Below are 23284 nucleotides of genomic sequence, written 5' to 3'. Positions count from 1 at the left end.
TGGGATGTGATGATTAAGTCACTTTTTTCCAGTACGCAGATTTTTTTTAGACACTGATCATTTGGACAAATCACAGTTTCCCAGGAGTTGACATCTTTCACATTTCAGAATGGGGAGGGGACATTTGGTTCATGCTTTGTCTGAAAGTTTACGTTTAGGGGAGGAGGGGGGGGTGGAGACTTCTCTAGTGTGGTTAGTATTTTATCCCATACATCTCTCCACAAAACATAATCCAGCATCTGACGCAAATACACAAGATTTTACTTCTGGGTATCAGAGATGTGTTGGTGTGTGTGTGTCATATCTTACCAATGACAGAGGCAAACAGCTCTGGAGCAGAACTCCCAGCTGCCATAAAAGTGGCTCCGGCAACATCCTCACTTAGGTCTAGTTTCTGACGGACAGAAAGAGACGAGAGAGGAGACCAGAGAGGAGACCAGAGAGGAGACCAGAGAGCTTACTCAAGGTGAGCTTCCAAAAAGCTTTGCATTTAAAATGTGGCACTTCATGTATCTTCACACGCAAATCAATCATAGAATAGAGAAGTACTTCATTAGGAACATTTGATTCAGTTCAAAGAATATTGATTAGTGAAAGTTTTACTCGAGAAATAAAGTGCCAACCTAGCTACTATGTTAGCAGAAAACTTACCTGTGTTAAGAACATAAGGCCTAATATCTCTGACCACTTTCACCAGATTGTGTTCCTAACAAGGGTGGGGGGAAACTGTCCCTCACCTCACAGATCTTCTCCAGCGATGTCACAAAGTAGTCGTCACAGATTATAGCCAGGGCCAGGAACATATAGAGGGCCTGTGGAGAGACGGGAGAGAAGTCATGGTGTGTGTGCGAGCATACGCGTCAAACATTAACTCAACAGAAATTGGCTTAACTGATAGGGAACTTGGCAGATCAAGGAAGGAAGGAAGGACCTAGAGAGCACTATCGACCAATCCCAAAATGGAGCCCTAACACATAGCTGCTAGGTATGACGTAGATCTGAGAGGATTAGAAACATCTAGGATTACATACCTAAGGTAATAAATGTGGGGAACATTCTACCTAACATATCTGAAGATGGAACTACTACTACCACCTAGTAGAATGATATCAATCTCAGATCAGATGGCTACAATCACGTTGAAAATTTTTGTATATTGCTTAGACATTAACTGCAGTGGATACTGCACAATATCCACCTAGCCTGGTCCCAGATCTATTTGTGCTGTATAGCCAACTATTGTGATCATTTTCATGCCAAATAACCATAGCAGTTGGCAAGACAGCACAAAGATGTGAGCAGGCAATTGTTCCTTAGCATTGTGGGAGTGAGAGAAAAAAAAACTATTCTATTTCAGTACAGCTGACGTGATAGATATATAAATTATAGATCAAGACAGACACTGGGTCCAGAGGGTGCTGTGCTCCAGCCCAGCCACAGGGGGCACTGTAGGACCAGCGGTTGATTTTGGACTGGACCAGTGATGAAAGCATCATAATTAGTAATAGATACATTCAAAGAGCTGCCTTACCGCCACTATGTGCAGCAGGACGGCCCCACTCTTACGCTCGTTGTTGGTGAAAAGGTCTTCAGGGAACTCCTTGATCGCTGAGGAGAGAAAACATCACCGCATGTCAGTAATGTGACTGATGTGCCAGATGTCCAAACTCCAAGGACGAGGTCACCTTGTGACGTGGTGGCAGCACTGACCAAGAGGTTTGTAAAGACTTTGAAAATGTTCCAGTCAACTCCGAAACACATTACTTAATTTCTGTGGTGACGTGATTGACAGAAGTTTGTAAAGATACAATGCGTGTACAAATACATGTCAACTCCGAAACACGACTTCATTTCTGTTTGCATTATGTCACCAATGGACCCATCCGCATCACCTAAAATAATGACAATGAGGTCGTTCTCATAGGGCATGAACTGGTTTGTGTGTTCAGTAGGGAGAAACAGTTTAAAACCACATATACACTACCTGAACTTGTCCAATATGAAACCCTTGTTTTTCATAGCAAACATTTCAAAGAGCTTTCTTTACAGTGTGCCCTACTGAACACGGACCTGATAGAGTGCAAGGAAGCTAGGTGGCGACACAGACACAAGGCTCATTCACCACCTCTAAACCTGGCCAGAACACAGGTTGACCCCTGACTCTACTGATCCCTGTACTGCCCAAAAACGTGGTCACTCTGCTGAGAATCTGGCCACAGCAGTGAGCAACAGACTGGCCCTCCATGGGACCCAGCTAGTGTCTGGAGTAGGAATGATGTTGTATCCACCAGAAGTCAGATATACTCCCACCTGCATGTACCTTCTCTTCCCATTACTTCCATCGTGTAGAATAATATCACAGGCAATCAGGATACCAGACCATGAAGTTATATGATTCTAGATTGTCCAAAAGCCCCCATAGGCTACGTGTAGATCAGCTCTCCTGCATTTGCACATGCCTTGATACAATAGTCATGCAAACAATCATGCATTACGGTTCAAAAACCAACAGAAGTACTAAGCACAGTTTCATACTAAGTACCCACCAATAACCTACATTTGATCTTCTGCGGCATATAGACTCATGAAATGGCCATGATCACCTGAGACCCTATACCAGTGCACCTGTCACACACCTAGTGCAATACACCGTCTATATACATTAGATGGCGCTCATGACTGATTCACTAACCCAAGTTCTAAATCCTCCTTGGCAACATTGCTTTGGCCCAACTCTTCCAAGGGATATGATATTACAGTGGCCTATGACATCCCTTCCCCAGTAGACATGCAGGTAGGGACGAGGAAAGAGAGCGTTTAAATGTCAGATCGGGGATTCCCGTTGGTCGCTGTCCATGGTGCTTAATCTCCGCTAGCAGCATGAATTGTTTATATTAGCGCAGTGTCGGTACTTTGCCACGTGACAAAGTCCCCACAGAGAAATATCTGAGTCCTCCCAAGGTCGGATGCTGCATGTCACAACAGATAGTCAACAAAGGCAATATGTGAAATTCAGTGCGGAAAAATATTACACCATTGACTAGATGTTGCCTATTGTATTTATGAAGACAGTCATTGTGGCGAAAGCTTCGTGTAGACTACTGTTCTGGAGATCACAGGTGCAATAAATTAAAACGACAGCTGCGCACGAGGAGGCTTTGTACTCGAGTGGCATTATGTAACACAACAATAACATTAATAGCCCAATTCGGGAAATACCATAGGCATCATTAACTTGACTAATTTGGCAATGACGACTACAAAGCTTAGAGGAATCAAATAGAGCTGCCATCCAAGTAAATAACATACGTTTCCCCTAGAGTGGCTTTAACCCGCTCTCTGTATAGTCCACGTTTGCCCGTTATGTCTTCCAATACCGACTGATGTGTTCTGTGAGTCAATCAATAATTGAATGGCTCTACCAGCCATCACCATCTCTCCCTCTTTGCAGTTAATGGCACAATCCCTTGGTGCCACGATGCAATCAGATCTGGCTGTGCGCGTGGTATAAATAGGTGCGATAGCAAAAAAGTACTTAGGAGGACCCGACCGGGAGCTAGCGCACAGTTGAGCGGACGGAGGGGGTCGCCTCTCGCTCACCGCGTTGTAAACAGTGAACCGGACACCGTTTGCGCAGGGTTTGCCCGTGTCCTTCCCTGCGGAGGTCAGTCCGGACACGAACATGCTTCAACAGCCCGTTGCCACACGGGGATAGGCGGGGAGTTCGCTAGGCTACTGCTACAGCAGACAGAAAGGGGAGCAGCCCTTAGGCGTGAGCGTGCTGCTTGATTAAATGACGCGTCTCAAACCTGGCCCAAGAATAGCATCATATAGACTAGCTAGATTAACACCCTCACATAACCTTGGCCTATCTATATGCTCGCTTTCTGCCAAATGTCTCGCTATTAATTGGAACAGTCATCATGCATCGATATATAGTTGCTCCGACAGTGTTGATGTTTAAACATTGGCAATCTGCGGTTTCTACATCCATTTTTAGACGTTTAAAATTAATATATATGCTTTGATTGTTGAATAATAAAACTTGTTTTACTTTTGTTTACAAACGTAATTGTAAACAAACACTATAGCATTAAAGCATGGTTAAAACTTTCATTTTGATTTCATGGATGGTCATGCATCGATATATAGCTCTGTCCATATAGATATATAGCTCTGTCCATGAGTTTGAGAGGGGTTACATTAATCCAGTCCCATCCCTCAGCTGTTCACCAAATCAGTGGTGGGGTTGCCGATTTATTTTTCGAAATGCAGATTCACCCTTTAAAAAAAGGCGGCACACAAGTGGGATCCAGAGGTGACGGCAGTTGCACTGACAACCCGCTGCTGTGTGCCGCAGGTTGTTGCAGCTGGTCAATGTGAAACAGTGTGTGGAACCCTTTTGGGGGATATGTCTTTGGAGTAGGCTGTGTATCATTTCGTTTCAACCCGAGTCAACTTTGAAATAATGTTCTTGGTGGATATTTGTTTATATATCAAATCAACATTCCTGAACATGGTAAGCACAAATTGATACACAGGCTCTCACCACCCTTCCTACCCATGCATAAGAGAGGTATATCTGTGTACCAGCTAAATGTGTAAAATGGACACGGCACCACTTTGATATGAATGAAGTGGCACACCATACATTAATGCACTGCCATAATGTAACTTCAAAATCACATGCAGTGATACACCTTGGCCCCGGTATAGACACTCAAGTTGTACAACTGATGCACGACACAATGGTTGTGATCCAACGGAGAGTTTCCACAAAGTCGGCATTTATTATTGTTTAGAAAAACTCTTTCTGTTATGAATCACATCTCTTGTGCCAAATGTGTTGCACATCAGTTGTACAACTTCAGTGTACAGGACCCTAATCCACAAAGTCATACTAAAAGCATGCCAATGTGAATCAATTTCAACTAGAATACCTTTAGCTATGACAAAACAACGTACAAAGTAGTAGGCTAAGATAAAGTCTGAGTGACATATTGCACACATGCAAGGTTAAAATAGTTTGGTGCCCTTAAATAATATGTTAACTTCTATCATATTAGATTCTGTGCCAACGATAGTAGCAGTGAATGCTGTCACCGCAGCTTTACGTCACTTGAGCTGAGCCATCTGACTCAGCCAAAATACAATGTTAAAAATGATTTTATTTCCACCGATGACCTTTTTAAATGCCCAAGTAGTATTTTAGTCGGTCTACAAAATGTACATTCTATCGATATTGTTTTCCACAACGGCAGTTAGTGTAAACCGGCACTAATGTGTGACATTAACAAGCTACATTTTGTACCACGTAAATACATAGTGTGCTCAATGGACCTTGTGAAAAGGACAACAGCAGAATAACCTCCTTTGTCACATTGTTGTTGAATTTGTTTGGGATTGTTTCATTGGGAAGTCTAACTGGGAAGGCAGAGAGAAACGTCTATTAATAAATCACTGGATTTTCTGTTTGGACACCTGACGAGTAGCGGCTGCTTATGCAAGAAAATGCTGGCAACACTTTTGTTTATCCGTCTCCTCCACACCCACACACACACCCCCGCCCCAGGAGTAATCTAAGTCCAGAGCTCTGTTGGAGGGTTTACCAGCACAAGCCTTTGCCCTGCTAGTGCGAACCACTGGTTGGTCAATGAGATTCTTATCCAATCATCTCCTGCCACATACCAGATCCTATAGGCCACAACTGTCTGGACATTAGGCCTGTGATCATAAGTAGCCCTAGTGCTCTCCTCGCCACGTCTCTCTCTCACACACTAAATACATTTGTTAAGCTTGGACTTGACATGCACATCTCCATATGTATTGGTACATCAACATGACTGAATAGGCTGTGTGTGTGTGTGTGTGTGTGTAGTACATGGATATGGTCTGCCATCTCTGCCAAATGTTATGCATGCATTTCATGTTCTTATCCGGGTGCACCTAGGACTGTGGCAGTCACAAAATTGCATCAGCTGGTGATTGTCATGCAAATGAATGTCGGTCTCACGGTAATTGAACGTTAATGAACAAACTAATTTAGCATCTTCTGGCTTCCACACAGCCACTGATTCAGACCTTTGGAACATCTACATTTTTAAAAAAAGTCTAAAAAAATCCATGTAATAGTCTACACCGTCATAATAAATCCATTATTTTAGACAGGTCTAAAGCAACATGATATGAAGAAAATGTAGTCTATTTCAGAAGAACAGAATAACATGCTCTGAGTTGTCCTTATGTTAGGTCCTGATCTGGCTATGCCAAATGGCTGTGGGATACACTAGTTCATTTAGCAGACAAGATTTGCTTAAAATTCCGTGGCATTATTTTATAGTATTAAGAATATAAATTGAACAAAGCTGAATTGAATAGAACGGATATTTTCTCTAAAGGATTTGCGGGAGCGCGCATATGCGGCTATTCTGTGTTGAGGACTTAACATAGAAATAGGTACTCCTAGATGCTTAAATTAGTTAATGTAACTTTAGTTGTTCTACAAACGTTGGGCTATATGTTTTGATTTGTAATACATTGTAAGTCAGCATGATGCGACTCTAATGATGATTTTTTATTTGTTTATTTAATTCACAATTTGACAAGCAATGCCTTGAATTTCCCGGCGGCATCCCCTTTGTGTGGCCATAATGCACCCTAAAATAATCCATGACTTTTGTGACCAGTGGCCATTGTGTCCGTGACCCGTAGTGCTGCGTTGTGCCCTTCTCCCCGAGAACTGCGCGCTGGGAAGCACCTCACGTGGCTCTCCATCACGTGATTGGGTCTTTCTCACGGGCTACAAGCGAATCCTGATACATCGGGGTATGCATTATTATCCAATTCCGAGGTGCATAATTGAAGGTCCCCCATAGTACAAAAGTTGACCTATTTTTTTGTGAGAAATAAATATTCCAAACATAGTCTGGGACAGTTGTGGGATAGATACGATAGATCCCAAATTAATTAATATGCTATTTATTCACATAAGCACAGCAATGAGCACATGCCAGTACGCTATAAGCAAATATTCCATTACCGGGAAAACACCATTATCAAAAGTGACCTTAAATGCAAATATGCATGTAATGCTTTTACTACAAAAGGTGCATTTTCATGGCGAAAATGATCTTCCCCAAAATTGAAACGTGCTGCTTATGTTGGGCTCTACAATCTTTGTAAAGTACGTAGATGAATGTGCTTAATTTTAAGTAGTTATTTGGCCACTTTCGTTGTGATACAAACCTTATCAAAACATATAGGCGACTAAGATTTTAAAAAGTCAGTGAAAATATATAATTCACAAGTGATTGGCTAATATTGTCACGCATCAGACTTTTGATTTAACCCTCCTGTTGTGTTCGTTTCATGTTGATTAATTCTGTGTACCTGGTCCAAAATGAACGCCCCGTTTTAGCTGATTATAAAATCCATAATACATATATTATCACCTAATGTTGTGTTAGATCTTTTTATCAATTTAAGTTCTTGTGAACATTACAAGTTTGAACTTATATTTGCTATTTATAGGCCTCAACTCGTTTTTGAGTTTAAAAAAGCATTACTGTATGGATTATTTTGACTATAACAAATAGTCAGATTAAACATATGGTGCTATTTATCACAGACTTTGTGTCCAAGTTTAACAAGGACTCTCTCCTCACCAGTGTCATGATCAAAGATATGATCACGAGCCTCACATACAGTATATCATTTGGTCATTGTGCTGCCACAGAATGGATTGTGAGCAAGGCCTCAAAATAGCATTATATACACCGGAGCTGCGAGAGAAGTTCTATATATTATTGAAACAATGTTGCGATTGTTTGTGAGAATGCCAACAGGTGTGGTTCCCGTGGTGGAAAGATTCTATTGGGGAAAGGGGGTTGTCATGGAAGCCAAAAAGGGGAGTGAGGTGTGTGTGCTCAAACACACATGTATGTGGGGGCCTGGGAGAGGAAGAGTGTCCATCTGATGAATGGGCATGTGCCTGAACTCAATTTTCTACACTAATTGTAGTCTCACCCATTCGTTTCTAATGACCGGTCACAGGTGAACAAAAGGTATATAAAACACGCAAAATGTAATGAAAATCATCCAAATGTATTTTGTGTGTTCAGATGCCCTGTGTGGACAAAGTCATGGAACCTTATATGACAATCAGATTAAATGAGCTACATTTTTTCAGAGAGAAAACCAAAATCAGTCCATTTTGACCAGAACACAGCAGGAGGGTTAATCTTGTCTTTACATATAAATTCAGCATAAAAAGAAAAAGGTCCTCAGTCAACTGCGTTTATTTTCAGAAAATTTAACGTGTAAATATTTGTATGAACATAAGATTCAACAACAGACAAACTGAACAAGTTCTACAGACATGTGACTAACATAAATGAAATAATGTGTCCCTGAACAAAGGGGGGAGGGGGTCAAAATCAAAAGTACCTCAGTATCTGGCCACATATCAGCTGCATTAAGTACTGCAGTGCATCTCCTCCTCATGGACTGCACCAGATTTGCCAGTTCTTGCTGTGAAATGATACCCCACTCTTCCACCAAGGCACCTGCAAGTTCCTGGACATTTCAGGGGGGAATGGCCCTAGCCCTCACCCTCCAATCCAACAGGTCCCCGGCGTGCTCAATTGGATTGAGATCTGGGCTTGTCGCTGGTCATGGCAGAACAATGAAATCACACACAGAACGAGCAGTACGGCTGCTGGCATTGTCATGCTGGAGGGTCGTGTCAGGATGAGCCTGCAGGAAGGGTACCACATGAGGGAGGAGGATGTCTTCCCTGTAACGCACAACATTGAGATTTCCTGCAATGAGAACAAGCTCAGTCCGATGATGCTGTGACACACCGCCTCAAACCATGACGGAAACTCCACCTCCAGAGTACAGGCCTCGGGGTTAAGCTCGTTCCTTCAATGATAAACGTAAATCTGACCATCATCCCTGGTGAGACAAAACTGCAACTGGTCAGTGAAGAGCACTTTTTGCCAGTCCTGTCTGGTCCAGTGACAGTGGGTTTGTGCCGATAAGCGACGTTGTTGCCGGTGAGGTCTGGTGAGGACCTGCCTTACAACAGGCATACAAGCCTGCAGTCCAGCCTTTCTCAGCCTATTGCAGACAGTCTGAGCACTGATGGAGGGATTGTGTGTTCCTGGTGTAGCTCGGGCAGATGTTGCCATCCTGTACCTGTCCCGCAAGTGTGATGTTCGGATCTACCGATCCTGTGCAGGTGTTGTTACACGTGGTCTGCCACTGCGAGGACAATCAGCTGTCAATCCTGTCTCCCTGTAGCGCTGTCTTAGGCATCTCTCAGTACGGACATTGTAATTTATTGCCCTGGCCACATCTGCAGTCCTCATGCCTCCTTGCAGCATGCCTAAGGCACATTCACACAGATGAGCAGGGACCCTGGGCATCTTTCTTCTGGTGTTTTTCAGTCAGTAGATATGAAAACATAGGCCTCTTTAGTGTCCTAACTGTGACCTTAAGACACTAACAGCTTACAGAGGGTAGGTAATTAACGACCGTTCCACAGGTGCATGTTCATTATTTGTTTATGGTTCATTGAACAAGCATGGGAAACAGTGTTTAAACCCTTTACAGTGAAGATCTGTGAAGTTATTTAGATTTTTACGAATTATAATTGAAAAGACAGGGTCCTGAAGAAGGGATGTTTATTTTTTTGTTGAGTTTATTAAATAAGATGTGTGAAATTAGTTTTGATTTAGAATGGACCATTATCATGCATTTATTTTCATGCCAGCCAGATAGCACATTGCTTCTCTTTACAACAGGAGTATAGCCTAAATATTATAAAAGTTGATAAATAAATAGTAAGCCTATAGAAAGCTGATGGGATCCTCATTTTTTAAAATAGAGGCCATCACTCTGTTCTACAATTGCATAGCCTACAGAAATGTTGGGCAACATGAGCTCATGGGCTTTCATTAAGTGTTTGATTAGATGTTCAAGTACATTTGCATTGATGTCAGAGTGATTAGAGGGACAATAGAGTGCTGAGTACCAGGCAGTTAGCAAGTTTGGTAGGCTACTAATGACCATCAGCAACATCAGAGCTTGAAGAAGCCTAATTACCGTAACTGAACGGTCACGTGGAATTTGACTGCCTTCATGACCACCGGTGTGGCGTTAATACGGTCACAGCAAAAGCCCTAGGTGCACCTTTCAAAAAGTCCATTCACTTATCAGCCATAATCAAACAGAACACATTAACTATGCTGTAATTTAATGCATTTAGTCTGTAATCTGACTGATAGATGTATGCTGAGGCCTTACATAACAGGGCTCAGTATAGGGGTTCGTCTATCTGTTGTCCTGGACCCATATCAGGACAGACCAACCACTCATCACACTAGCCAGTTCTGATACCATTCTGCCAAGGACTAAACCAGATCAATAAGGTTCCCCACAAGAAATTCCATTACTAAAATTCATACCATAGCATGACAGAATATTACATTCTGATTGGTCAAGAGGGTGTTGACTATTTTCTGAAATACATACTGCAAAACATAATATTCAACTGGAAAATGTAAATTATGAAAGTTGCAAGTAACAAATCGTAATTCATTATTTGTAGATAAATACTCATTTGCATGACCAGATTGTCATTCGTTATGCCTGCCAATGATGTCTTAGGTACACAAGAATTATGTGACATCAATGGAGGCCCACATTATACCGTCTGCTCTGGGGAGCTGGTCAGGGTCAGGCTGAACATCTGAGCATGTTGCCGTGGCACCTAGAAACCATGTCAACACTGCAAATCCCACTGTTGGCATGTGGCGGTTGACGTACCAGTCCAAGCTGTGCCTCCCCGTCACATGGCTGGGTAAACCCACTCCACAACACCCACACACACACACACACACACACACACACACTTGATGTGCACATACAGAGACACACAGAAATGTCATTGACACACACACATACACCTTCTGCTCCAGTAGATTGACAACACACAAGTCCCTTCAGACATCATATGTCAGTGTAGTAGACAGGGCAGAAGAGTGACGGGGCCGCAGAGTGACGGGGCCGCAGAGTGACGGGGCAGCAGAGTGACGGGGCAGCAGAGTGACGGGGCAGCAGAGTGACGGGGCAGCAGAGTGACGGGGCAGCAGAGTGACGGGGCAGCAGAGTGACGGGGCAGCAGAGTGACGGGGCAGCAGAGTGACGGGGCAGCAGAGTGACGGGGCAGCAGAGTGACGGGGCAGCAGAGTGACGGGGCAGCAGAGTGACGGGGCAGCAGAGTGACGGGGCAGCAGAGTGACGGGGCAGCAGAGTGACGGGGCAGCAGAGTGACGGGGCAGCAGAGTGACGGGGCAGCAGAGTGACGGGGCAGCAGAGTGACGGGGCAGCAGAGTGACGGGGCAGCAGAGTGACGGGGCAGCAGAGTGACAGGGCAGCAGAGTGACAGGGCAGCAGAGTGACAGGGCAGCAGAGTGACAGGGCAGCAGAGTGACAGGGCAGCAGAGTGACAGGGCAGCAGAGTGACAGGGCAGCAGAGTGACAGGGCAGCAGAGTGACAGGGCAGCAGAGTGACAGGGCAGGCTAGTTGTAGAGGTGGGAGGGGAAGCAGACTTGTTGGACCAGTAGATTGCTGCTTCAATAACCTAAAGGGGGTAACCGCTGTGGAATGTATATATTCAGTTGTGTAATGGGGGTGATAGGTAAAACAAGTCCCCCTAAAGCATCACTCCATGGACATGCAACAAACGTTTATAGCAGTGGGTCCTATTCAGAATGTACTTAGTGGCCAAATCAATGCATGGCTGAATTATAAAATTGCTGCATTGCTCTAAACAGCTAATTGATGTAAATACCATACACTCATGAATAATATACAAAAGTGTTGAGTCAAACCTCTCAATGGTGAGCGAGAAGGGGACTTGAATACAAATACATGAATAAATGGGAGTCTGATGTGGGCGTGTTGGACAAGATAGATATGAACATATAGACATGAACGAGAGAAGCTGCTGCATGCAGCACAGGACAGTCACTCACCCATTCTACTGGGTCCTGGGCAGCACAGGACAGTCACTCACCCATTCTACTGGGTCCTGGGCAGCACAGGACAGTCACTCACCCATTCTACTGGGTCCTGGGCAGCAGAGGACAGGCACTCACCCATTCTACTGGGTCCTGGGCAGCACAGGACAGTCACTCACCCATTCTACTGGGTCCTGGGCAGCACAGGACAGTCACTCACCCATTCTACTGGGTCCTGGGCAGCAGAGGACAGTCACTCACCCATTCTACTGGGTCCTGGGCAGCACAGGACAGTCACTCACCCATTCTACTGGATTCTGTTCATTTAGTGCCTGCAACGTTTTAAAAACATATTGCAATGGAAAACGGAAATGCCCGTCTCTTGTTGGACCCATTTCAGTCCGCTTTCATCCGTTTGGTGCCAAATGAACAGGGCCCTGTATAGCTCTTCCTGTTGGCATGCGAGCAAGAAAGAGGCAAGAAGGTCATGTTCCAATATGCGGAAGCTGCAGCAGCATAATCTCCTGCTTGTGTAATTCCCCTTTTAAAATGCTTCCTTCTGGTGTTTCCCCAGAGTTGATTAACCTGCTTGACTCACCACCGAAAGATGGCAAGCAGGGAGGGCGGGCTGGAGAGCAGGGCGGGCTGGAGAGCAGGGCGGGCTGGAGAGCAGGGCGGGCTGGAGAGCAGGGCGGGCTGGAGAGCAGGGCGGGCTGGAGAGCAGGGCGGGCTGCAACAACCGGCAGGCTACCGTTTCTAACGGGTCACCCGCTCGCTCCACATCTGCCCAACCATCGCCCCTTAAATCAATTTTCCCAACACTACAGCCTTTAATGTACCGCACTTTCTCCAGCCCTCTCTCCCTCACAGACACACACACACACACACACACACACCAACACTGCAGTTTCAAGGCTGCCAGTGTCATGATGTTTCAGCTGTGGGCAGTGTGACTCACCTTCCAATATCACCCCTGCCAAATCATGCAACATGTACACACACACCTCCACCTCTCTCCTGCAGATTAATGTGATGGAGTATCTAAAAACAATGTAATCAAAATCCCCCCAGGGATTATTACATACTACAAACAAGGCTATACTAAAACCTTTGCTTTAAGGTTCAGTTTCACTTAGCTTTTTTTCTGTTCTAATACACCATAAGCATATTAATTATGCTACTGGAATAAGTCAATGTATTCCTCCTATGATTTAACCTTGCAATCGAGTAAGTGCCTGTAAAAGTACAATTCAAAAGCAAGTTGTTCACTCGCCAATTTGGTTCACTTCCCCCTGTACGGGCTAATAAAACACTCAAGTTTTGCAATAAAACAGAACTGCTTTCACTCAGAATTATTATATGCTGTCAAATTAGGCAGAACTACAGTTCCAGCAGAACTACAGTTCCAGCAGAACTACAGTTCCAGCAGAACCATTTAGAGCAGAACTACAGTTCCAGCAGAACCATTTAGAGCAGAACTACAGTTCCAGCAGAACTACAGTTCCAGCAGAACTACAGTTCCAGCAGAACTACAGTTCCAGCAGAACTACAGTTCTCATTCATCATTGGGCCAGTCAAAGGGGAATTGAGATCTCTAAACACACATTTTAATTATATAAAAGGGGGTAATGATGACTCAAGAAAATAAAAGAATACAGAAGCATTCCAGTTGATATGATACTGTGAATGAAGTCAAATATCAAACATTCATTTAATGCCTGTGTTTCATAGTCTAGTGTACCAGCGACATAATTCTTAGCTTTTTTAATAAAGTCTATTTCTAAGAACGTAATATTGCTAAAACGCCCAATAAACCTCATTTACGATAATGGTCTTCATCAAGCGTCCTCCGCCTCTGATCAACATTAGCACCTCTGGTGAACCCAGGAAAGGACTTTCTCCTACTGAGCAGAGATTATGATGTTAAAGAAAGAGAAGACCAAAGCAAGTGGAAGACAATAACAGCATAAAAAAGGCCTTGGATAATAATCATTCTTAACCATTCAGTTTACCCTGGTGCCATCCCCAACCCAACTCTCCCTGCTCTGTCCCAGGGGGCCGAGGGGGAGATGCCAGGATGCTACATGGTCGTCCCGGTCACACTTAGAGCACATTTCTGGAAACACAACCAGACTGTCAAATGAGCATATTTTCATATTAGAAAGACATCTGGTCGGCCAGGAGAATGTAGAACCAAAGAGGAGAGAAGGAATGAATGGGGCAGTCTGTCTGGAGTGGGCAAGAAGGCCTTGGATGAGAATAAAGGTAATCCCCCTCGGGATTAGAAGTACTACGATTTCCAGCTCATAATCTTGTCAACTGGCACTCGTCTCAAAAGGACCCTACTGCGTTTAAATAAAGTTAACAACAAAAATTCTATGCACTTGACAATGTAAATCCAATATACTTTGAGAGTAATACAACAACAAATTAACTCTACAAAATACATTTGTAGAGTAAAAGTGTTAACTCATTAGGTTTATGGAGGCTTTGCTTGAACAATTCAACACAAACCAAACTTCCTCTTATAATAACAGGATGCTTCAACCTTCAACACTTCCAGTGAGGCCCTCAAACGGTTGTGCTCTTTGTGGACAGTAATGAGAAACTGTCAATCTCCATTAGGTCAAACATGTCACAAAGGAGCTATATATATATACACACACACACTGCTCCAAAAAATAAAGGGAACACTTAAACAACACAATGTAACTCCAAGTCAATCACACTTCTGTGAAATCCAACTGTCCACTTAGGATGCAACACTGATTGACAATACATTTCACATGCTGTTGTGCAAATGGAATAGACAATAGGTGGAAATTATAGGCAATTAGCAAGACACCCCCAATAAAGGAGTGGTTCTGCAGGTGGTGACCACAGAACACTTCTCAGTTCCTATGCTTCCTGGCTGATGTTTTGGTCACTTGAATGCTGGCGGTGCTTTCACTCGTGGTAGCATGAGACGGAGTCTACAACCCACACAAGTGGTTCAGGTAGTGCAGCTCATCCAGGATGACACATCAATGCGAGCTGTGGCAAGAAGGTTTGCTGTGTCTGTCAGCGTAGTGTCCAGAGCATGGAGGCGCTACAAGGAGACAGGCCAGTACATCAGGAGACGTGGAGGAGGCCGTAGGAGGTAAACAACCCAGCAGCAGGACCGCTACTTCCGCCTTTGTGCAAGGAGGAGCAGGAGGAGCACTGCCAGAGCCCTGCAAAATGACCTCCAGCAGGCCAAAAATGTGCATGTGTCTGCTAAAACGGTCAGAAACAGACTCCATGCTTTAGTCCAGTACTGGGAGGAGATCCCTCAGGAGACCATCCGCCACCTCATCAGGAGCATGCCCAGGCGTTGTAGGGAGGTCATACAGGCACGTGGAGGCCACACACACTATTGAGCCTAATTTTGACTTGTTTTAAGGACATTACATCAAAGTTGGATCAGCCTGTTGTGTGGTTTTCCACTTTAATTTTGAGTGTGATTCCAAATCCAGACCTCCATGGGTTGATAAATTTGATTTCCATTGATAATTTGTGTGATTTTGTTGTCAGCACATTCAACTATGTAAAGAAAAAAGTATGTATTAAGAATATTTCATTCATTCAGATCTAGGATGTGTTATTTTAGTGTTCCCTTTATTTTTTTGAGCAGTGTATATAGCCAGTCATTACCTTCCAAAGTGTCTGTTACCTTGTGTCACCCTCTGAGTGTTTAAGGGACAACTCCCTATAACGTCATATAACATGTTTAGAAGATTTAATGATCGGAATCACAGCAATATCACAGTGGAACAGAAGCTGGAGTCTGCTCATACATAAACGATATACATTTAAAGGATATACCTAGTTGTCGTTACCAGTGTACTGTTAATGAGAATTCATGCACACCTGAGCATTCATCACAATTTATCAAGCCAAATGTGGAACACCCTTTCAGCAATGTCAGTGGTTTCTTCTGTGTACTGCACAAAAATATCTCCTTCCTAGGAGGACCAAGGCTGCTCTAACATATTCAACACCTAAACTTAGAATTGGTATTTTAGTGTGTATTGCAATGCAAATGATTTAAATGGCCTTGGAGCAAAACTAAACAACACAGAATGCAGGTCAATGGACCAGAAGAAAATCTCTGCATTGACCAATAAACCCTGTAACACTGATCAGTTACTCTTTGGGGGTTTAGGCTGGGTATCTAAAGTACTGCGAATATAAAATACATTTCATTGTTTAGTGTGAAAATAGTTTTCGTCTCAAATAAAACTGAAGGACCTTGGCGTTACTCTGGACCCTGATCTCTCTTTTAACAAACATATCAAGAATATTACAGCTTTTTTCCCCCATCTTCGTAACGTTGCAAAATTTAAAAAAAACTGTGTCCAAAAATGATGCAGAAAAGCTAATCCATGCTTTTGTCACTTCTAGATTAGACTACTGCAATGCTCTACTCTCCAGCTACCCGGATAAAGCACTAAATAAACCCCAAAATTTGATCATATTACTCCAGTGCTAGCCTCTCTACACTGGCTTCCCATTAAGGAAAGGGCTGATTTCAAGGTTTTACTGCTAACCTACAAAGCATTACATGGGCTTGCTCTTACCTATCTTTCCGATTTGGTCCTGCTGTACATAACAACACGTACACTACGGTCACAAGACACAGGCCTCCTTACTGTCCCTAGAATTTCTAAGCGAACAGCTGGAGGCAGGGCTTTCTCCTATTGAGCTCAATGTTTATGTAATGTCTGCCTATATCCTTGTGAGAGATGCAGAATCAGTCTCGACCTTTAAGTCTTTATTGAAGACTCATCTCTTCAGTAGGCAGCAGGTCCTATGATTGAGTGTAGTCTGGCCCAGGGGTGTGAAGGTGAACGGAAAGGTAATGGAGCAACTAACTACCCTTGCTGGCCGGTTCCCCTCTCTCCACTGGGATTCTCTGCCTCTAACCCTATTACGGGGGCTGCCGTTCCATGCCGTCCCTAGGAGGGGTGCGTCAGTTGAGTTGGTTGAGTCACTGACGTGGTCTTCCTGTCCAGGTTGGCGCCCCCCCTCGGGTTCGTGCCGTGGGGGAGATCTTCGTGGGCTATACTCGGCCTTGTCTCAGGGTAGTAGGTTGGTGGTTGAAGATATCCCTCTAGTGGTGTGGGGGCTGTTCTTTGGCAAAGTGGGTGGGGTTATATCCTGCCTGTATCGTCGGACAGGGCCACAGTGTCTCCCGACACTTTTTCTCTTTCTCGGAGGACCTGAGCCCTAGGACCATGCCTCAGACTACCTGGCCTGATGACTCCTTGCTGTCCCCAGACCACCTGGTCATGCTGCTGCTCCAGTTTCAACTGTTCTGCCTACTGCTATGGAACCCTGACCTGTTCACTGGACGTGCTACCGTGACTGCTACCCAGACTTGTTGTTTTGGACTCGCTCTCTACCGCACCTGCTGTCTCTGACTGATCGCTATGAAAAGCCAACTGACATTTACTCCTGAGGTGCTGTCCTGTTGCACCCTCTACAACCACTGTGATTATTATTATCTGACCCTACTGGTCATCTATGAACATCTTGGCCATGTTCTGTTATAATCTCCACCCGGCACCCTGAGTTTTTCCTAGCCACCGTGCTTCTACATCTGCATTGCTTGCTGTTTGGGGTTTTAGGCTGGGTTTCTGTACAGCATTTTGTGACATTGGACAATGTAAAAAGGGCTTTCTAAATAAATTTGATTTTCAAATAATAAAATACAAAACTAGGGCCAATGTCATCCAATAGAAGACTAACTCATTAAGAACAATGACGACAGTAGTTTTCTCCAGTGATGGAGCATACCTGGCTCTGTGCAGTTCTTCGACTCGGTCTCATTGTCGTTGTCGGGTTCATGTCCCATGAGCCTCCTTCCCCAATGTTCGTGCTTCTCGTGTCCATTCTCCAGGATCATTCCATGGCCTGGAAGAACAAAACATATTATAAAAGGGGGGGTATCCTTGCTCATCATAAACCGTGTTACAAAGAAGCTGAGTAAACACTGAACCGAACATAACCAATGTATCTGTGAAAAAGATGCTCAAAATTCACTGAAGCATTCACAAATCATGTCAACCATCTTAAAATGTATATCTTTAAGATGCTTAACTGATAGATTTGAAACTAAATGTATATGCATTTCTACCACACTTGATAATTAATCACATTGTTGGATGGAGTGGATTTAGTTCATTTCCCCCTTCCATTCAGGTTTGAATGTGTCAAAGGGTTTTAAATGGGATGAATACAAAATGAGAACTGTTTAATTCCTGATTGCTGGATGCAAATCACCCATACACACGGCCAACTTCCAACGCTTGTGGCTTTTGTTCAGTCATTTCTCAAAGGTTTTCCAGAGCTTTTGAATGACATTTTAATGAGCAAATAACCCAGATTTGCAGGCATTCAGTGTTTGACCCCAGTTAGATTATAGGCTCACTGATTTCAACCACCAACACAAAATTATTACAGTCCTACCCAAATGACTAAGTAACCTTTCCCTTTGGGTAATGACTTTTGGTCAAGTCTTTGGAAGAACAGAACAGACCAACCAGACTTAAGCTTTGAGGTAAGACAATTAAGATGCGTTACAACGTCTGAATTCCATCGGAGATAAAAGCCTCAGGATGAATCCATGGAAATTGCAAGACAAAACAAGATGGGGTTTTTTAAGCCCCTTTCTCTGTGACCTAACTAATTTGCTGTCTTGAGTCAGAATACGAAGACGTTAACCAAGCAGAGGAGCATCCTAGCTACCTTTGACTGCATTATGCTGTGAGAGAGAGGGAAAGAAATGGAGGGGGAAATCATCCTGCAACTTGGTCCAATCAGCTGGCAAGGGAGACGGACCAAGGATGCCGATCAATCTCTGCCATGAGCAGCTCCCCTCCCTGCCCTGATGTCCCAGCCACCTCTCCATTCCATCGCATCAACATCACACACACACCTGTCAGACCGGGGCCCTGGCTCTGTAACCACAGTCAGCCGTACTCTACCTTGTCCATCATGGAGACATACACCTCCTCCAATCAGACTGGAGGTGAGAATTGATGGAGACTCCCTCCTTGACAGAACAGAGAAGCATAACCCTTAAGTAGTCCAGCACTCAATTCCCATCTATCTGGTCCATTCAGCTTGGCACTACATTAGTCCCAGAGTTAGAGAGGGGACAGAGACATAGTATGTCATGATGAATGCCTGGTTATTATTCTGATGGTGGTTCAAGAATGAGAGCAGCATGGAGTGCATTCAGATGAGTTGGGGGGGGGGGGGGGGGGGGGGGGGGGGGAAGAGTACAGGGGAGGTGAAGGATGAGTACAGGGGGAGGGGTGAGGGGTTATATTGTTCTCTGATCAAACACCTGCCTCACCTCACAAAAGGTGACCATCAAGCATGTACCATGTCCCAACATGGTTGGCGTTCACACAGCATGCCCCCTCATCAAATAACCTCTTAATGGCCGACAACCACGGCACACGTCAGCAACCTTGAATAAATGCTAAATAAAGCCAAACCATTACTTTGGTCCCCAGAGAGCCTTTTGGAGATGAGCTCATCTGCGTGATATCATTCCAGAATAATCTTTTAAGCCTTTTGTTGTTTGTAATGTAATTAATAAAAATTCCAATATATCCGTGAGCGCTGACATAAGCCTACACCACATTGTGTGCCGATGTATTTGTTTCTGAGTTCAAGGGTCAGAGTGATTGACATCAGATGGACATGTTCTGCTACTGGGTAGGAGGTGGAGGGTTAAAAGAATTGAGAACAAATCAGATTGTGCTCATTCCTTACCTACATGCCTACTGCAGGCAGAGAGGATGGCCTTCTATGCTGTCTCCCCTGTGTACGTTAATATTACTCTGAATGTAAATGTCAGGTGAATAGATTCATTTTGAAATTGGAGGATTATGTGGTGTGTGCGCGCTCCAAGCTTATGGTGTCCATCCTAAACATGGCTGCCTAATCACATTAGGCCGATTTTGACAGCCATTGATAATTGATCTCGGGTGAAATCTCCATTCGTGTCAGAACAAGATGAAGACAGTCTGAGGGACAGCACTTATCAGTCATACATATGATGTTCTGTTCAAAAGCCAATTTACAGGGATACTTGTCTGTGTGATAAAACACACACACACACACATCTAATTTCATTCATGTTTTGTTGTCACATACAGTGCATAGGTGCAGTGACATGTGTTGTTTTACAGGGTCAGTAGTACTACAGTGCCCCTGGAGCAAATCAGGGTTAAGTGCCTTGCTCAAATGCACATCTACCAATGTTTCACCTTGACAGCTCAGGTATACCTACATCATCCTAATTTGTGGGGAAATCTGATTCTGTGAGCCTGTAAATGTTCACACACACCTGAGGTGAGTCCTGCATGGGGGTACATGTCCTTTGGTTGTTGGGCATGTCACACACACAAACAAAAATCATGCATGGTAAGCCATCTGAAACTTAAGTTTACACAAAGCACACCTCTGAGCAGCTGCGAATAATGTATTAGCCATCGAGAGAGAGAGAGAGACACAGAGAACTCCTCATGTTTAACCAATGTCCCAAACGAGTGTAATCTTCTACGGCCTCTGCGTAATCGTATCTCTCCAACTCCTTGTGGAACCAAGGAGCAAGATGCTGGAGAGTGATTAAGGTGATCCAGTGTGCAATGGTGTGTGAAGCCCCGGGCGAGACGCGATGATGCCAGCATTACCACAAGCCTACGCTCACTCGCTCCCTTTCTCTCAACCGCTGGGTGACTGATGATGCGCCTGGCACAGGCACATTTTGCCATAGGTTGTCAACGCTCAACCCAAAATGTCGACCAACACATAAGCAACTTCCAAATATTTGTGGGGTTCCATGATTCATCCGAGGTGATGTAGGCTGCTACATGCTTGTCAATGTGTTAGCCACCGTGGCCGCTTCTCTTAGAAACGTGTCGTTGCCTCTGCGCACACTGCGGCATATGGACAGACCGACGCATACTCGACAACGAGGAAGAAAAATATATCAGTGTGGTTCCCTCACAATTAACAGGTACATGTGAATTATTTAATGACAGCGTGCGGAATGCCGAGCCAAACATAAGCTAGGCTACAGCCACTGCGTCGACAATGAAACTAGATGCCGTTTCTCTCGACACTGGTATAAAGCAAACGTTACGCATTTTGCACTGAATAATTAAGAGTAATAACCCTGCACTATCGGTGGTTCCATCTTCTCTCCATCGGTTTGATGCAGATAAATATATATGGAAAGGGGGGGGGCACCATAAATGATTTGGACTGAATGTTCCGCTTGCATGTCCTTGAAAATGTATTTTTATGACCGTGGCGAAATACAATTCTCGGTAGACTATATAGTTAATGGCTAGCTGGTTAAAGGGTGCACCATTACACTGCAGAATTCTCAGCTGTTCCGCTTCGTCCTCCCTGCCCCGCGTTTATCAGCAGTTTCCACGGCTCACACTCACCTGTCTTTGTCAGAAGTGCTGACATGCTCCACGCCATGAAGAGGACACTGCAGAGAAAACACACTTGCACGAAAAGCATCTCTCTCCTCTTGCGAACTTTGAAAATCTTTGCGATTATGGTCTTTTTCGAGACGCTCTTGTTCTCGTCCTGGTCCATGGCTGCAGCTCGGCCAAACCGTGACTTTTCGTCCTTGCCTCACTGCAGACGGGAGAGACCGAAGGAATTGCCCGTTTTCGCAGCTTCACATAGAATAGGCTCGGGACGCGGTCCTCATTTGAAGTGCCCGGAGCGCAGATGGGAAGTGGTGGAGCGGACGGTTTGCATGTGCCGCCGAGACAAGGCTGTTCAGCTGTTTGATTGCTAGAACAGCGCGTGAAAATTCCGTGCCTGCACAACAGGTAATGAATGACACAGGGCGGGCAATTCCGATGGTCTCCAATCAATTCAGCATTCCCTCGCAAATCCCAGATTCTGCCCTTTAAATTTTAGCAAATAAGCTTCCATTTCATTTGAAACGAATTATCACTGGTTGCCTTCAAATTAGCACAAAATCTACTACTGAATATCAATTTAAATCATCCTCTTCAATGAAATGATTAAACTGGATGTGGCTGCAGAACTAGGCTACACGCACCAACTGCGTTCTGCCGCCGCATATTAATTGCAACCAATCTGATTTCATCAAGGTTCGCCTAATTGTTACATTCGTGAAGCAAAGTCATGTCACCTCGGTATGGCACCTCCCCTTAACTTCCTAGTGCAGAAGAATAGACCCGCAGATGATGAAACAATCATTAACTCCGTCGTTCCAGGTGTAGTCCTCTTGTACAGTTTTTGGTTGTTATGATAACACTTCGCCGGATTCTGCCAACTGCAACTTTTCCGAGGGTGTCATGCGCAGACACGTGATAGTGTGCAACAATAGATCATTCTCTCGTAGAGAGCTCGGTTACAACTGAACTGAAAACAACTGGACCATCATGACAGCCGGGTATCGATCACTCTGAACGACAACGCCTCTTATTTGACCACACATTATTCGCAGGTTGCCGCTGAGGCAAAATAGGCTTGGATCAGTGCGGCTGAGGTGAGGCAAGCCATATCATGCTACGGAAGAGATACCCAGACCCTTAGAGTGCTGCAGTATTGGAGAAACGCAATCTAATATCTGTCTGCATCCTTCCTTAGCATACACCCTTTAAAAACTGACTGACCCTGCTTACTGGGATATTCACAGTTTGATATACCTGTATAAAATTGAGGTGAAAGATCCCATAGCTCCGAGGTACCAATATACCTGGTTGTGCCCTCACCTTGAGTTATATTCTCACAATCTCCAAATTTGGTCTACCCTTTGGGGCTTATACATGGCTCTATCCTGCTGAGCAAGAATGCATGCAAATCAGAATGCACAATTGAGTGCCTGGAGGAAAACGTTAACACTGACATTTCAATAGGCTTAATAATAGTGTCAAGTAGCCTATTTCATACAGTGGTTGTGTATATAGTTCTATGCCAGTGAAGTATGACGAATAAAAAGTATGGTTAGCTGCTTTAGCTATGGGCCTTTGTGACGATTGAGGTAAGGACAAGTCATTATCAGGTATCTATCGATGGATGTGTTATCACCTTATGCTCACCTTGTGCGAGAGGTGGCCCTAGTGCACCTACTTCCCATGTAAATAAATGGAGGTGTCAATATGTGTGACATTTAATCATTTGAAGAAAGTCTATATAAAGGGTTGTGTGTGTCTGTGGCTCTACT

General features: G+C 44.3%; 1 protein-coding gene across 1 annotated transcript in view; it reads right to left on the bottom strand.

Moving 5' to 3' along the window:
* Window positions 1-22338, bottom strand: part of LOC139407370 (sodium/potassium/calcium exchanger 4-like) — a 42504-nt gene extending 20166 nt beyond the window's left edge. Inside the window, exons 1-5 of the mRNA XM_071151090.1 lie at window positions 21519-22338; window positions 17845-17961; window positions 1532-1608; window positions 738-812; window positions 310-394 (exon numbers count right to left, since the gene is read on the bottom strand). Of these exons, the coding sequence (XP_071007191.1) occupies window positions 310-394; window positions 738-812; window positions 1532-1608; window positions 17845-17961; window positions 21519-21675 (511 nt within the window). The 5' untranslated portion in view covers window positions 21676-22338. The remainder of the gene's footprint in view (window positions 1-309; window positions 395-737; window positions 813-1531; window positions 1609-17844; window positions 17962-21518) is intronic.
* Between the last annotated feature and the right edge of the window lie 946 nt (window positions 22339-23284).

Source organism: Oncorhynchus clarkii, chromosome 4 (assembly GCF_045791955.1).
Source record: "Oncorhynchus clarkii lewisi isolate Uvic-CL-2024 chromosome 4, UVic_Ocla_1.0, whole genome shotgun sequence".
Taxonomy (NCBI): Eukaryota; Metazoa; Chordata; class Actinopteri; order Salmoniformes; family Salmonidae; genus Oncorhynchus; species Oncorhynchus clarkii.
This window is presented reverse-complemented; position numbering and strand designations above follow the sequence as displayed.